The following is a 17,437-nucleotide window of genomic DNA, read 5'->3' as shown; positions in this document are numbered from 1 at the left end:
AAAATATAAAGTCAATAATAATCACTTATTCTGTCCAATATCTGACATATTATTTTGAAATAATATCTCAGAGCAGTTATATACAAACATTTTTTTTGGCTTTGGCGTTGTTTTACACTCCTGTGCCAAAAATAATGGGTCAATTTCAGTGCTGCGTGGGTTCTCACGCTGACCTGCTGCGGCTGTGTGTTTAACTCTTGCTCATTTACTGACTAATGATTTGTTGTTAATGTTTTGTCATTCTGGGCTTTTACACGGGGTGAAAATCCTGGGAAAGTCATTATTTTGACCTAATGAGTCAGTTTGAACCTGAAACAGATGGTAATGAAATATGTGCACTTTACAGTGTTCAGTGCAGATACTTTCTTTAACTTACTGCAGTTTACATACTGTATAAATACACTTACATTTATATTAACTGCAACTCTTTCAGCTGTACCTACTGCTCAGTACTGTTCTCTCTCATTACATATCCTTTGTTACTCACAGATTGTTTGTGTAGTGTCTATTTATGTGTATGTATACGTACAGCATATCTTTTTCTATATTTGTTCTATCAGATTTTGTTTCATGTTGACGCCTGCACCAAAATAACTTCCTTGTACGTCTGGTACTCGGCAAATAAAGATTCTGATCCTGATTCTGATTAAAAACTCTTTTTTTCCTCCTACGTGGAAACAGGCTTTCATGCAAAAGCATGTGAGTCAAGCACATATTAATATTGCGCTGCACATGTGATGAATATGAAGTTGTGTTTGTGCTGGATAACTCGCTAAACTGGCCTCTACCAGTGCAAAACATCAATAGATTGCAGGTAATTAGCACCTCTCTTAGTAAATCCACTTCAGAGTATAAAAGCATGAGATCCAGAATACAAAGCCGGTTCAGTTTCTTCCCCCCATCAGGCTGCTGAACAGCCAGTAGTGCTGGAGTATCGGTCTATAGGCCTGTCACTGCACATCATGATCATCATCATCATGATGATCTCCATGAACAATCCACACCTCAACCACACCAACAGACTCTGATCTTACAGCACCTTCAATAAAGCAAATCTATACTCACACATATAAACTGACATCTTGTACACCTTCTATCCATATCCTGTATAATCTGGAAGATTTCTATATCAGTAATCTATCTCCTGTGAACCTGCATCTCATTTATTATCTACCTCAGACTCACTAACTCACATACGGAAATGTGTACAACAGTACATATCATAGTTTCATAACTTATTACTGTACAACTGTACATTGGAAATGGTGCAGTACTAGTGTATATTGTGTATATGTGTATATATTTAGAGTCACTGTATATATATTTCTTTTTTCTTCTTATGTACATATTTTTTTGTATTTAAATTCTTTAAGGGGGCTACACACCTAAGATTTCCACTCACCTTGCACCTGTGTAAATGTGATGTGACAATAAATGTGATTTGATTTGAGTGTTTTGAGCAAAAATCTGCCGATTCTGATTTTGTCTATCGCTAATAATCCAGCAACCGTTGCTGAGTAATTGCTGTTCTTCTCCTGGTTTTATGATGAATTAAGGCTGGGCGATGTAGCCGCTCTTCCACTGCGTGGTACCGGCTCGGCTCGACTTGACTCTACTCGCCTGTTTTGGTTCTCCGTTAGACAAACCTGGTACCTGGTGCTGTTTTTTGTATCGTGTCAGTCCAGGTTCCAAGCTGATGGCAAAAGTTAACGTGGAAAAACTGCAGACTGCTGATTGGTCGGAGAGAATTGACGCCATCGCCCTAAGCACATATGCTAATGTTAGCGTAGCCTCTTGCGTCACCCTTGAGCACCAGAATTGTGTCGTCATCTGAACTCAGACTGCTGCGTTGGGGGGCGCTATAACTGCAGTGGAAATTGAGTTGAGTTGTAGCTGGAAACAAAAGCGAGTAGAGTCGAGTCGAGTTGAGCCGTACCGTGCAGGGGAAAACGCCATATGACAGTATTCATTACTACTGTGATGAATTACATCACAATAAATCACAATATTCTTTCAGCAAATCGTGGATATCATCAGTACATCATAACACTTCCCAACTGCATGTTTGATTCAAAAAGAGTAAAATTAGTCCCATTTAATTGGATTTAGTACAACACAGTGTGAGAAATGTTGAATAAAAATTATTGTATTCATTGTTTTGACAGTATTTTTTAAAATGTGGCTCTACTTTTGCCAAAAAGCAGAAATATCATGACACATCTTGTATTGTGAAAAGTTCTTATAGTATCTCAATATTACATTTTTGTCATGTCACCCAGCCCTGTTGTGAAATGTTGTGTTTAAACAGTGATAAAAGAGCCCCTGAAAATAGTCTGAGACGGTCCTGTTTGGTTTAAAGGGTTAACAAAAGACAAAGTTTCTGAAACTAAATGAGGAAGTCAATGGCAACACAAACTAATCCTCGAGTGTTCGAATTGTTCAGACCAGCCACAGAAACCACATTAACAAGTCTGCAGCTGTAACTGTGGACTTTAAGTGCAACTGTAGGATTTTTTACATTGATTTTTGATTTTTTGCTGAAGTATCGCTTTAAAAGAAGTGCTCAGTTGTCACCTTTATCTTGTGGGGAAGCTCACACACTTGCTGAGTTCCAGACATTCCAGTATCCTCAGGAACGCCCGCTCTGTGTTGGGGGGAGGTTTTGGGAGACGGGGGTTAATGTGGTTTGCAGTAACATGTCTGTTCTTGTTGTGTTTTTCAGGATGACTCTATGGGAGATGATGACGCTCCAGTGAGTGTAAGTGTTCCCACACGCTGCCTTCATTAATGCACTGAAATGAACATTTGCAGTCGGTTAATTTAGTGGGATAAAAACTAAATTTGAAATGAATTGAAAGGTGCTATAGACTGGATTTACATTGTATTTACATTGGCATAGTTGAATGAGGAGAGTTCATTATGTGGACCTGACACACCATGAACCTCAAACACTGCTGTCTCCTCTTTCTAATCAAAACCCGCATTTCCAAAACAGGATGGACAACGCGCCGCTTCCAGAATCCTAAACTGTAACAGTCTTGACTCGTTAATGTTTACGCCTCCAAAATTTACACCCACCAGCCCACATTCCAACCAGCGGAGCAACAACAACAGAGCAGCAGCAATTAAAATGACAGACCGTTTGCAGAAATCTAGCGTTCCGGTAATGAAAATGGCGGACAGCGTGCGGAAATGTAGCGTTCCGGTAATGAAAATGCCGGACAGCGTGCGGAATTTTACGTTCCGGTAATGAAAATGCCGGACAGCGTGCGGAATTTTACGTTCCGGTAATGAAAATGGCGGGCAGCGTGCGGAAATGTAGCGTTCCGGTAATGAAAATGGCAGACAGTGTGCGGAATTTTAGCGTTCCGGTAATGAAAATGGCAGACAGCGTGTGGCTTTAATATTAAAGCTAGGGATGCATCAATGCGCTCATTTGAGGAGGCTCTTCTTCAGATATTACTGCGCACTGTTTGGAATCACTCTTTCATTCTCTACTGTCGTAGATGAACTTTTATTTTGAAGCTGTGAAGTGATTGACAGGCCTGTGGATCAGACGGCAGGCAGTCGGGTCTCTGTAGAAGAGGGCGGGGCTGTGGGATGATATAGTTCACATGTGCCTTTATTATTGAACTGAACGCAGAGCTTCTCTCAGATGGTTCTCTCGTGCCTCTGCGATCTGCCTGGGAGAAATAACTGCAGCGGGAGTTCCTGAGAGGCGCGTTTCCTGAGCTGGACTCAGGCCTGGGATTCCCTCTGTTAGTTATAAACCACACCCGCTGTAGTAAATGCTCTGATCTTTAACCTGGACTTTTACCGAGCGCCGAGGTTAAACCAGGCCGTGGGGGAGAGTTTCTCAGTGAGCTCGTCTCAGGTCTGTGTACGACACTGTTCAGAAGATTGGATCATATTAGTAATTTATATTTTAAGGTATCATAAAGTGTTTAATTCAATATTACACTCTTTCGGGGGACACTAAGAGGTTATTAAACAATAAATAATGTGTTGTAATTATTTATTAGCAGTCATTTCTTGATAAGTTACTATCCTCAAGATTTGACCATCACTTTTCAAATATGAGGCATTCTAGTGTTAATTTTATTAGAACCTTATTCTGGATATTAATTTTATCCAAAAGCTCAGTGATTTTAAACAGTGCACCAGAAACATGAGCGTGTTTTCGGTTTGGACAGAGCTCTCTGTGATGTTACCACATTAGCAGCTGGGCTGAAACTAGTTACTGAAAAAGGAAAGGGAGATGCAAATATGGATTAAGAGGTTCTCAGTCTGCAGGTTAGAGTTTAGGGTTTAGGGTTTAGGTCTCAGGGTTAGGGTTTAGGGTTTAGGGTTTAAGGTTAGGGCTTACAAGAGTTCTTTAGTGAAGGCAGGTTCTGTATAAAGTGGTTCAAAATAGCACCAAAAAGCGTTCTGCTGATTTAACGATGTCAAGGTTGTATCTTTTGTAGCTTTTTGTTGCTAACATAGAACCATTTTCAAAAAAGTTCCATATAGAACCGTATACAACACATTCTCCATCAATCTGAAGAACGATTTCACCATGCATAGAACCGTTTAAGCAAAGGGTCTATGTAGAACTCAGGGCCCTAAATACAACCATTAAAGAACCCATTCTTTGACGTGTGTAAGGTTTAGGGTTAGGGGTTAGGGCTTAGGGTTTAGGCTGCTGCATCTTGATCTATTTTAAACACTATGATGCGTGAAACTGTGTTTGTGTAGCTCGGAACGCTTGTGTTGGTCAATATTCACAGCACTTCCTTTGTCCAGCACTATTTAGCTGCAGCTTCACCGATCAAGCGGTCAGGCGAAGCTTTAGTTTGGACAGAAGAAGCCCCAGATTGGGCAAATGGTAGCCAGCTAGCTCGAGCATCGAGCAGCTTCGCTCACTGTTTGACCCTGAAGAGACGGAGGGGCAGTTCCACCTTTATTAGCATCACAACCCCAACAGCAGCCTGTAAGCAGCCCTGCTGAGAGGTTGTACCACTGTCTGACTGTTGAAGCAGATCATGTTAAACTGAGAGCTTCATAGTGAGAACAGCTTTAATTCACTGTGTTGGTGTCGAGATCGAGAGCGTGTAGCTGGTGTAGCTAACGTTAGCGACTAGCAGCTCCAAGTAACTAGCATAGCTAACTGAACAGTCTGAGGAGCTTATTCATTTTATTTTCCCGCTGTGTCTGTGTCCACGTGATGTTTCTGTGTGAGCCATCGCTGCGCCTCACTGTAAACCAGCCAATCAGAGCAGAGCTCATCTGATTATTCATGAGTCCCCCAAAAAAGGGAAAACAGCTTGTTTCATTCTGGGGCCAAATCACAGGGCTGTAAATGGGCGTATAAAACCACATCTGGGCGTTTTTCATCCCGACCAGAGTCACATACCTTCTGTGTAAACATCAGAGAACAGTAAACGTCAGAGAAGAGTTAGCCAGCTGGCTAGCAAGGTACCTTAACTAGCTAGCTGAAGCACACATTAACATTAGGTGTGTAAAAAGCTTACAGTTGTGGTTACTTAACCAGCTGTGTTAGCTATAAAGTACTACTTCAGCAAGCTCTAACTAGCTTTTAATCTCCTCAAACAGATTTTAAATTCAGAGACTTTTATTTTAGATAAATAAACTAAGACGAATATCACAAACAACTAAAAGAAAAAAAAATAATGACTGGGCCTGATGTGAAATGATTCTGTAAAGTGTTGTTGCTGACGCTGAGCTGGATTAAAATTATTTACTGAACTAGTTTATAAAGTGTAACTGAAGAAAGGAGGGAAGGAGAAGTCAGTAAACTGGGCTCTGAGTGGAAAATGAGCGATGAAAAGTGGAATTCTGTCTAATACTCTGCTTAACTGCTGGTAGACCACCCAGAAAACACTGAGCAAAACACCAGTGGACCACCAGCTTTGCCATCAGTGGGCCGACAGTGGCCCACTATCGTCTTGCTGTGTTACCCAACCGTGTTAGCTGTAAAGTTCTACTTCAGAGTGGAAGGGTTAAGGTTACGGTCATGGTTAGTTAACACATTAATCAGTAATTGCGTCCATGTTAGCTAATGTGTGTTGTTCTCAGGTCAGGGTTAAGGTAAGGTTAGATTTAGCCGTGTTCGATGATCTGAAAGGAGTTATTTGCTTTAACAAGCATTTATAGAGTTAATGAGCTTCAGCTAACTAGCTAACTTGGGTAGCCTGTTAGCTAGCTGGCTAACATTGCCCTAAGCTGAGGGTTTGCAGCTGCTGCTGGAGTGAGGTGGTGTGTATATGTGTGCGCTGCATGTATAGATTAGATGATTATATGATTATTGCACTGTTAATCTATGTTTGGTCCTACTGAGTCTTCTGCCTGTTGCGTGTTAAGATTCAGAATCATGTTCTCTTGGTGTGTGTGTGTGTGTGTGTGTGTGTGTGTGTGTGTGTGTGTGTGTGTGTGTGTGTTGCGTACACTGACTTCCCTTTCCTGTGGTGTGTGTGTTGGTTCCTCTGAGAAAGCCTGAGGTTTACTGACTCACAACAGGAAGCAACTGCTTTAAAGCGATAGATCGGCGAGCAGCACCCCCCCCACCCCCCCACCCTCCCCATCCCCCACTTACCCCAAATTAAGTCGATCAGACAAGATGCCAATGCGGAAATATGATATATGGCCATATATGCACATATATTGTTCAAGATGAGGCGTATATTTCAAAATATATGCATATATGCAAGTATCAAATATTGGACATGTATGCATAAAATATGGATCATAAGTTTTATACTAGTTCAATAAAATCCCAGTCCAGTTATAACTGTTACATTTAAATAATAATTTATTTAAGCGTCTCGGTGAAAAGTACTTTAGTTTAGTTCATGTTTTAATGAGTTTTAGAGTTTAGTCATGTAGCTTTTACACTAATTTACATTTTATGTGGACGAAACAAAGAAAATGCATGTAAAATCTTACATAATATAAACTAGTATATGTGACTAATATATACCGTCATATATAGTTAAATACATGTTGCACATATCATTATTTTGTATGTTTTTGTGTATATTTGTGAAATATTTGTCCCATGTTAGACAAGTAAGTTGGCAAATGTCACATAAATGTCCATATGTGACAAATGTAACTTGGATAAAAGGAAAATTCATATAGGCTTATATAGGTCATATATATCAGACTCCTGTATGGGTGGATTTGGTTTGCCTCAGGCTTGAGCTGCTTGATGACAGTGAGTGCGTTTACATGCTCTCAATAATCCGAGCATAATCGGATTTCTACAGTTATCTGATTATTCAAAAGGTCATGTAAACATCATATGTCTTAGGTCAGAGTAAGGTCTATAAATCTGATTAAGAAGTCTGATAAAGAGGCTGGATTTTAGCTCAGTAGTCAGGTTTCTCAGTGCATGTAAACTCTTACTCTGATCTGATTACTGTCTGACTCATGTAGACCTGGAGTTTCTCGCACCGTTGATCGCATTACTGACAAAATCTGATTTTCTGCAGGTATCGGATCATTAGGTGCATGTAAACGCACTCAGTGTGGTGGAGCTGGGTTGTGTCTATCACAGTTGCCAGTTGAGTTGTATGATTTAAGTATAGCCATGATCAATAAGCCTGTTCCTCTGGGTCGTCAGGAACCCACAGGCGTGTTCTAGAGTTCTGTTCTGAAGCTCAGCTGATCTGTGTGTGTTCTCTGCTCCTCTTCCTCAGGATGAAGGTCCAGTGAAGGAGATCAGCATAACTCATCACGTTAAAGAAGGATCGGAGAAAGCCGACCCGAGACAGTTCGAGCTCCGCAAAGTCCTCGGACAGGGGTCCTTCGGAAAGGTCAGGAGTTCATAAACACCCTGAATAAAGTCTAAAGTCTATTATTGATTAATTATTGGCTAATTATTTCAGATTATTCGTATTAATGAATTCATATAAATGAATTAGCATTATCATTTACAGTAATTGTTACAGTTATAATGAGGAACAGGCGTTTACGTCAGACTTGAATTTGTAAGGCTTCGGAATAGAGTCTTGTGCAAAAGTTTGCACGCCCCAGTCCACAAATTTGTTGATTTTCTGCGTGTGAATAAGTGAACACATCCTCTACAGAGACACACTTCTGCACATTTTAATACACAATTACTGTTTATTTACTGAATTTAACACACTGATGGGGGAAAAAGGTGTAAAATGCAGCCTGTGCAAAAGTTATGGCACATTTTAAATTATACGTTTTTGTTTTTTCTCCAATATGTTAAATTGAGCAAATAAAGTAGAGGATATGTAACTTTTTTACACTCAGAAAATCAATAAATACACAGAATTCGACCAGGGGTGCACAAACTTTTGCATTTGATTGTATAATTTATAATGATTTTAAGCTTAAATGTTTTCATTTAGCTAGCGTGCCGTGAAAACAGCAGCCCTGTTTGTAGGAGCTGCCCATTTTAATGCACAATTTACTGTTTATTTGCTGAATTTAACGCTTTGTAAACAGTAGTTACAGCTGCAGTGCAGTATCACTAATTACTGTAACAGTAGTGCAAAATGCAAACGTTTTAGTTGCATCTTAGCATTACTGTCCTGTATTAAACCCAGACCATAAACCTACAGATGAGCAGATTAACACCAAAAGTAACAGCCTAAATCTCAAATCTGTAAGATAAATTAAGTGCTAATAGTCTGTTATCTCAGCTAATGTTACTAGCCGAGTCATATTGCTCCTCTTACCTTTTTTAGCTGGGGAACAGTGAGTTTGTTTAGAGTTAGTTTGCTGAAACCAGACCTGACCCAGTCATTAAATTATGCTGAGAGCTTTATTCCATTAAATCTGCCTGAGTTGAGAGTAAAATCAACTTCAGTTTGATGTTTATCAGCGCTTTTCTGCAGCAGCCTGTATAACGTTAAGCTAAATTGCTTATTGTTGTAAATCTGATATATTTATAATTAGTATATTTAACATCAGCATTATTGATTTAGTTCCATATTCACAGATCATGGTAGATCATGTTTCTGGTTGTGTGTGCAGGTTTTCCTGGTGAGGAAGTTAACAGGACCAGATGCAGGACAGCTTTACGCCATGAAGGTCCTCAAGAAGGCAACGCTGAAAGGTGAGTGAGTCTCGATGACTTTCTGCTCTTTATTTTCTTATTCTGCTCCATAATTGAATATTTGTAAAAATCGGCTCTTCGTTTTCACTTTAATAACAGTGGGAATGGGTGTAGTGTTGCCATGGAAATGGCTGTAGCGTGACAGCGGAAATGGGTGTAGCGGGACAGTGGAAATGGGTGTAGCGGGACAGTGGAAATGGGTCTAATGGGACAGTGGAAATGGGTCTAATGGGACAGTGGAAATGGGTGTAATGTGACAGTGGAAATGAGTGTAGCGTTGCCATGGAAATGGGTGTAGCGTTATGGAAACAGATGTATTCCTCTGCTCCACAGATCAGTGGAGTGGTTGTGTTTCAGACTGATGTTTATCACTCAGCCCCTGTTATAATTCTGTTTCTATGGTCAGGATCGTGACAGCCGTTCAGTAAGAGCTCAGCTGCACTACAGCCTCTCGATCAGTTTGCCTTCGGAAACGAGATTTCTATATATGAGTGTGTTAGCGTAGTGAGTCACTGCTGTTCAGCTGTTCTGGTCGTGCTGTTTCTCATCATACGCTCTGAGGCTGCAATCTGGTTCAGTCTCTCTTTAATGTTTGTGTGTAAACAGTGGCTTCTGTGTGTGTGTGTGTGTGTGTTTCCAGTGAGAGACAGAGTGCGGACGAAGATGGAGAGGGACATTCTGGTTGAGGTTAACCACCCGTTCATCGTCAGACTGCACTACGGTCAGTAAACACGCACAGCTCAGCCAGTTTCACAGAGCACAGTTCTCAGTTAACCAGTTAAACACACAAAGCACAAATGAAGCCTTTGTTAACACAGATAACAGCAGCAGCAGCCTGAGTTTATCTGTACTTTAGTCCCTGTGTATAGATAACGGTGTGTCAGAACACACTATCGCTTTAACCTCGTAAACTCTGTGACTTTAATTACGTTACAGCTGGGCTGTACAGGGAAAATGTTCATCATCATTCAAGAAGATTTCATTGTTGATATGACACAAACTTTTATTTGTTCGTCTGAGGAGTTGGATCAGATGAAGTAGTGCCACAAATTAAAACCCTGTGAATCCAGTGATTTGTGTTCAGCATTTATTTCATGGGTGAATGGTTTCTGCCGTTTCAGCGTTCCAGACGGAGGGTAAACTGTACCTGATCCTGGACTTCCTGCGAGGAGGAGACCTGTTCACTCGTCTCTCCAAAGAGGTAAAACCAGCCGTCAACTTTAGAGCAAACACACTCCGATCGAACTCGGTCACCACGCACACTCGGATATGACCCACTTGGTCTAAATGCACCCTGTCATTACACACAGTCAGATCCGATCACGCTCTGTCCTTGTGTAAGCTCGGATTGGACCCCACTTTCTCCTTACACACACTCTGGTCCGACCGTGCTCTGTCCTTACGCATCCCCGGATCCAACCAAGCTCTGCCCTTCAGTAAACCGGGATCCGACCGTGCTCTGTCCTTACACACACTCTGATCCGACCACGTTCTGTCCTTCAGTACACTGGGGTCCAATCACACTCTGTCCTTACACACACTCTGAGCTGACCACGCTCTGTCCTTCAGTTCACTGGGATCCGATCACGCTCTGTCCTTACGCACACTCGGATCGGACCACGCTCTGTCCTTCAGTACACTGGGATCCGATCATGCTCTGTCCTTGCGCATGCTCAGATCGGACCCTGCTTTCTCATTACACACGCTCTGGTCCGACCGCACTCTGTCCTTACGCACACTTTGATCCGACCACGCTCTGTCCTTCAGTACACTGGGGTCCGATCATGCTCTGTGCTTACGCACCCTCTGATCCGACCACGCTCTGTCCTTCAGTACACTGGGATCCGATCATGCTCTGTCCTTCAGTACACTGGGATCCGATCACGCTCTGTCCTTGTGTATGCTCAGATCGGACCCCACTTTCTCCTTACACACACTCTGGTCCGACCGCGCTTTGTCCTTACGCACACCTGGATCGGACCCCACTTTCTCCTTACACTCCGATCCGACCATGCTCTGTCCTTACGCATGCTTGGATCTGACTTTGGTTCCCACCGCGCTTGGTACTTACACACACTCGGATCCAACCGCAAAAGAGACTTGATTCAAAAGCTGCGCTGTGGATTAAATGAAATTGAACTGAATTAAATGTTTGTTTAAATGATTTGTTTAAATGATTGTTGTGGATGAGCTCAGTTTTGATCAGTTATTGTAGGGTTGTCTGTAAACTTGCTGTGTGTGTGTGTGTGTGTGTGTGTGTGTGTGTGTGTGTGTGTGTGTGTGTGTGTTTGTGTGTGTGTGCTGCATTTGATCAGGTGATGTTTACGGAGGAGGATGTGAAGTTTTATCTGGCTGAGCTGGCTTTGGCTCTGGATCATCTACACGGCCTGGGGATCATCTACAGAGACCTAAAGCCAGAGAAGTAAACAGTCGATTACCATGTTATTCATTTATTTATTTAAAATAAGAAATTTATGTCAAAATATAATCAATATTCAATATAAAAGTTAATAATTTTTATTTTAAGGTGCATTTATTTACATAAAATTATAACATTGCTAACATGGTAGGACTTATGAATGATGGATTTTGATTTGAAAAATGAGCTAAATTCAGTGTTGTGTATTTTTCAGTATTCTTCTGGACCAAGAGGGTCATATTAAACTCACAGGTGAGTTCTGTGCTCCTCCATCTGTCTGTCTGATTCTCCCCTCACTCTCTACACGGCGTCAAACCACTTTCGTTGATCAGAACTTGGCGTCTGTGTTCAGCCTATCAGAGCAGAGTGGGGGGGGGGGCTTAAGCAGTGGACACACCCACACGTGGAATTTACCTGCACTTTTGCATAATTTGCATAATTAACTACATTCCCTTCATGAGTTTGTTTGGATAAAACAGCAGTTTTTCAGAACAACGTTAAACACACAGCGATAACTTTATCAAACTCCTCGTAATAAAGTGTCTCCTCTTCTGCTTTAGCCCTTGTGTGGTGTTCAGGTCTGTGGGACACGTTTTCAGTGTTACCCAAAAGAAAAAAGATGTGATTTATTATTATTTCAGCCTCAGATTCTGGTCCTTTGCTCATTTTCAGTGAAGAACATATAAAATAACCCATTTTCAGTGTCTTCACTCTGTTCACCCCCCACACATTTATATTACACATGTGGTGTTGGGCTGAACCCGCGGGGAGTAAAAGTGTGGAGGTGCTGTGTCCTTCACTCTGTTCTCCTCCTACATGGCCTGCTGTTAGTGTGTGTGTTTGTATATGTGTGTTTGTATGTGTATGTGTATATTATATTGTATATATATGTGTGTGTGAGTGTGTGTGTGTGTGTGTGTGTGTGTGTGTTTGAGGGTGGACAACATGGACAGGCTGCTGACTGGCTACAGCTGCTAAAGGAGAACCCTACACTGGACACCTGTGATATTTTAAACATTTGGTATTTTTACATACACCGATCAGGCGTAACATTATGACCACCTCTTTGTTTCTACGCTCGTTGTCCATCTTATCAGCTCCACTTACTATATAGGTGCACTTTGTAGTTCTACAGTTACAGACTGTAGTCCATCTGTTTCTCTGATACTTTGTTAGCCCCCTTTTACCCTGTTCTTCAGTGGCCAGGACCCCCATGGACCCTCACAGAGCAGGTACTATTTGGGTGGTGGATCATTCTCAGCACTGCAGTAACACTGACGTGGTGGTGGTGTGTTAGTGTGTGTTGCGCTGGTTTGAGTGGATCAGACACAGCAGTGCTGCTGGAGTTTTTAAACACCTCAGTGTCACTGCTGGACTGAGAATAGTCCACCAACCAAAAATACCCAGCCAACAGCGTCCTGTGGGCAGCGTCCAAGGAGGTGGTCATAATGTTATGCTTGATCAGTGTAAGTTGTCATGGCTGTATTGATTCAAAACAGTAATGTGGTGGGTCCAGCAGACCACTGAGTAACAAACACATCAACACCACACGAGGGTTAAAAACAGATGTGGTCTGGATTGAAAATCTTCAATCTGCACTTCCTGTTTACTTTCATAGTTTCTCCGCTTCTTTAAATGAACTACAACCCAGAAATAATTCATACAGAGCTACAGGCCGACTGTGTGTGTTTGTGTGTGTGTGCAGATTTTGGTCTGAGTAAGGAGTCTATAGATCACGAGAACAAGGCGTACTCTTTCTGCGGGACGGTGGAGTACATGGCCCCGGAGGTGGTGAACCGGCGAGGCCACACCCACAGCGCTGATTGGTGGTCGTACGGCGTCCTCATGGTGAGAGGCGGAGCCTCTGTCAGCTTTAATGCTGCGTTCAAAATAGAGCAGCTGACCAAGAAACAGGCTTTTGGTTTTCATTTCTGAGATGTTTGTTAAAATGCGAAACTGTGTACACTTACAACTGTATGCAAAAGTTTGGGCACCCCCAGTCAAATGACATGTTTGTGTTGATTTTCATTGTGAAAAATAAACACATCCTCTATAGAGAAAACGCTTAAATATGGTGAATTTTCAGTGAAATTTAGTGATGATTTCTATTAATGTGCTAAGTTTAACACACTGGGGGGGAAAATAAATCAGAAAAAATTAAATTCGCCGTAACTTCTGCACAAACCACATTTTATGTTTCATTTTTTATTCTAATATGTTAAAGTCGACAATCAATATCATGTGGAATTTGATCAGGGGTGCCCAGACTTTTGCAAACGAGTGCATTTCATCTGCAATCCCACATTCATTCTAAATCTTCACTACTACCATCATACTATTATGATTTTTTTTTGTCATGCACATTTTCAGTAATTCCTTAATTCAGCAACAATATCTGTTTGTTTAATTACAAGTGTAAATGATTGTATATCACTCATTAATTTAGGTTGATATATTTATTTTACTCTCTCCACAGTTTGAAATGCTGACCGGGATGCTGCCGTTTCAGGGGAAAGATCGTAAAGAAACAATGACCATGATCCTAAAGTGAGTCCTGCGGCTTCTGATTGGCCCAACTGTTTTTTTTTTTGATTGTCTTTTTATTTGTTTTTGAGAACATTTAAGTACACTTTTAAAAAAGATGGTTCTTCAAGGGTTCTTTAGTAAAGACAAATTCATGGTTCTGTATGGAACCATAAACACTTTAAGAACACTTTGCATGATTAAAATGTTCTCTGCATGGTGAAATGGTTCTTCAGATTGATGGAGAATGTGTTGTATATGGTTCTATGTAGCACCAGAAAGGATTCTGCTATTGTTGTGATGTCAAGCTTGTAACAATAGCAGAACCCTTTTAGGTGCTATATAGAACCATATACAGCAAGAACCATTTCACCATGCAAAGAACCAGAAGATGAAGGCTAAAGTTGGTATTTAAAGACTGTCTGTGGTGCTGTGTGTCATCCAGCTCTGATTCTGTTTGTGTATTGTGTGTGCTTGTGTGTGTGTGTGTGTGTGTGCTTGTGTGTGTGTGTGTGTGTGTGTGTGTGTGTGTGTGTGTGTGTGTGTGTGTGTACGAGCGCAGGGCTAAGCTAGGCATGCCTCAGTTCCTCAGCTCTGAAGCCCAGTCTCTTCTCCGAAATCTGTTTAAGAGGAACCCAGGGAACCGTCTCGGTAAGAACATTCGGCCTAGACAGAAACAGAGACTATTTCTTTTATACACCACAGAGGAAGTGACCAGGTTTACTGGGCAGTGTAGTTGACCAGTTAGGTGTAATGATGTTGTTTGTGTGTTTAGGAGCCGGTCCTGATGGAGTCGAGGAGATAAAGAGACACCCCTTCTTCTCCACGATTGACTGGAACGTAAGTGTGATAGGCTGGTTCCTCGAAAAGGGATTAAGACTAGTCTTGGACTACACTGAATTCTGAATAGAGACTCTCCATCGAAAAGAAAATACAGCCCAGAACTAAGCTTAATACTGTATAATTCATAGTAGACGCTGACTAATTAATAGTAGACGCTGAATAATTCATAGTAGATGATGAATTTTATATTTTAAGTGTCTAAAAATAAACTTTTGGATTATGATAGAAAACAACATATTGCATTTTTGGAAAGTGTGCGATTGTGTATCTTGTTTGAGGTTTTGATTGATGTCTGTAGAGGTGTGATTTTAATTTTGGCTGTATTATTTCTATAGAAGCTGTTCCGTAGAGAAGTGACTCCGCCTTTTAAGCCAGCCAGCGGCCGGCCGGACGACACCATCTACTTCGACAGTGAATTCACCGCAAAAACACCTCGAGGTGAGGAGCTCAGACTGTCTGAGACATCTGTTACTTTAACCTCGTATTCCTGTAGGGCTGCAACTCATCATAATCATCTGAACATTACAGAGCTTTTTAAATGAAACAGTAGAACTACATTTGTTTTTTTTTCTTTTTTTTCATAAGATTTTTTTTAGAAATGACTATTTGCATTTGCAACAATCAGTCATAGATAATTGTGTTTCAGTACATGAGTTGTTCATTTGTGTTGCTGTGTGTTTGTGTGTAGATTCTCCTGGCGTCCCCCCCAGTGCAAATGCCCACCAGCTATTCAGAGGATTCAGCTTTGTAGCAACAGGAGCAGAGATGGAGAGCCAGCCTCCAATCCAGACCAACACCAGCATCAGCAGCGTACTGCAGGTACACTCACACGCTAAACGAGTATTACGCTCTGACGTGTAATAATTATTTGTCCTGTGTCAATTTTATTTATGTAATTTTGTATTTTGTGCACCTTTTCTGTTATTACTTTTATTTGTAGTTCCTTTATTGTTGTTCTGTTTTTCTCTGTTGGTTTTATTTGTCTTTCTCTGTTGCTTTTACTGTAAAGCACTTTGAGCTGCATTTAATGTATGAAAGGTGCTATATAAACAAAGACTTATTTTATTATTATTATTATTGTAAGTACCAAAAAGTAATGATATATACTCATATGAGCAATATATATATGGAATTACCTAGATGTAATAGTATGTCCCAAATATAATAACATGGTTTTATACATGTAATTAAGTAGTAATTGTACGTGTCTCATATGTGATAGAAGTATATATGCAGAAGTACCGATGTGTAAGAATCATTTAAATTGAACCCTAATCTTAATCTCAGGAACCTCAAGAAATGGTTTTGTGTTTTCAGTTGTTAAAAATTAAACAATGTTTTTCTCTGGATTTATCGGCCAATCTTGCATACACTGCTCTAATCGGTCATCGCTCTAGACGCTCTGTTTAGAGAAAACTAAAGCCTGTGTGTGCGTGTGTGTGCGTGTGTGTGCGTGTGTGTGTGTGTGTTTGTGTGTGTTTACAGCATCGCAGCACGCTGCAGTTCACTGATGTGTACGATGTGAAGGAGGATATCGGTGTGGGGTCGTACTCCATCTGCAAACGCTGCGTCCACCAGATGTCCGGCATGGAATACGCTGTTAAAGTAACAGAACAGTCACAGTGACCTAGAGATCAGTTTATATTCCACACTATTGGAATCAGCTTAGTTAGTTTAGACATGGAGAATGTTTTTTGGCCTTTTACTGTACCCAATATATGTATGTGTTTGTTACACACACGTGTGTGTGTGTGTGTGTGTGTGTGTGTGTGTGTGTGTGTGTGTTTGTGTATATGTGTGTGTGTATATATATATATGGATTTGATTGATTGTGTTGATTTGTTTTTAGATAATCAATAAGGAGAAGAGGGACCCAGCGGAGGAAGTGGAGATTCTTCTGAGATATGGCCAACATCCTAACATCATCACACTGAAGGACGTGAGTGTGTGTGTGTGTTTGTGTGTGTGTGTGTGTGTGTGTGTGTGTGATAAAGGGCGGTCAGTGTGCTGGTTACAGAACTGATGAAGTGTGTGTGTGTGTGTGTGTTTGTGATGACGAGTGGTCGCTGTTTGGTTACGGAGCTGACGAAGTGTGTGTGTGTGTGTGCAGGTGTATGATGATGGGCAGTCGGTGTGTTTGGTTACGGAGCTGATAAAGTGTGTGTGTGTGTGTGTGTGCAGGTGTGTGTGTGTGTGTGTGTGCAGGTGTATGATGATGGGCGTTCGGTGTATTTGGTTACAGAGCTGATGAAGTGTGTGTGTGTGTGTGTGTGTGTGCAGGTGTATGATGATGGGCGGTCGGTGTGTTTGGTTACGGAGCTGATAAAGCGTGTGTGTGTGTGTGTGTGTGTGTGTGTGTGTGTGTGATAACGGGCGGTCAGTGTGCTGGTTACAGAACTGATGAAGTGTGTGTGTGTTTGTGATGACGAGTGGTCGCTGTTTGGTTACGGAGCTGACGAAGTGTGTGTGTGTGTGTGTGTGTGCGGGTGTATGATGATGGGCGGTCGGTGTATTTGGTTACGGAGCTGATAAAGTGTGTGTGTGTGTGTGTGTGTGTGTGT

The 17,437-nt window shown here is 41.3% G+C and overlaps 1 protein-coding gene across 1 annotated transcript in view; it reads left to right on the top strand.

The window, feature by feature from the left end:
• The window catches only part of rps6ka3a (ribosomal protein S6 kinase a, polypeptide 3a), a 35,345-nt gene that overhangs the window by 6,753 nt on the left and 11,155 nt on the right, over positions 1 to 17,437 (top strand). The window contains exons 2-16 of the mRNA XM_036580789.1: positions 2,723 to 2,758; positions 7,701 to 7,817; positions 9,010 to 9,091; positions 9,732 to 9,812; positions 10,213 to 10,292; positions 11,407 to 11,513; positions 11,725 to 11,762; positions 13,216 to 13,358; positions 13,987 to 14,057; positions 14,596 to 14,684; positions 14,809 to 14,873; positions 15,212 to 15,314; positions 15,565 to 15,695; positions 16,362 to 16,481; positions 16,726 to 16,815. Of these exons, the coding sequence (XP_036436682.1) occupies positions 2,723 to 2,758; positions 7,701 to 7,817; positions 9,010 to 9,091; positions 9,732 to 9,812; positions 10,213 to 10,292; positions 11,407 to 11,513; positions 11,725 to 11,762; positions 13,216 to 13,358; positions 13,987 to 14,057; positions 14,596 to 14,684; positions 14,809 to 14,873; positions 15,212 to 15,314; positions 15,565 to 15,695; positions 16,362 to 16,481; positions 16,726 to 16,815 (1,353 nt within the window). The remainder of the gene's footprint in view (positions 1 to 2,722; positions 2,759 to 7,700; positions 7,818 to 9,009; positions 9,092 to 9,731; positions 9,813 to 10,212; positions 10,293 to 11,406; positions 11,514 to 11,724; positions 11,763 to 13,215; positions 13,359 to 13,986; positions 14,058 to 14,595; positions 14,685 to 14,808; positions 14,874 to 15,211; positions 15,315 to 15,564; positions 15,696 to 16,361; positions 16,482 to 16,725; positions 16,816 to 17,437) is intronic.

This window comes from Colossoma macropomum, unplaced genomic scaffold (assembly GCF_904425465.1).
Source record: "Colossoma macropomum unplaced genomic scaffold, Colossoma_macropomum, whole genome shotgun sequence".
NCBI classification, from domain to species: Eukaryota; Metazoa; Chordata; class Actinopteri; order Characiformes; family Serrasalmidae; genus Colossoma; species Colossoma macropomum.
The sequence above is the reverse complement of the archived record's forward strand: the minus strand, read 5'-3'. Positions and strand labels throughout refer to the sequence as shown.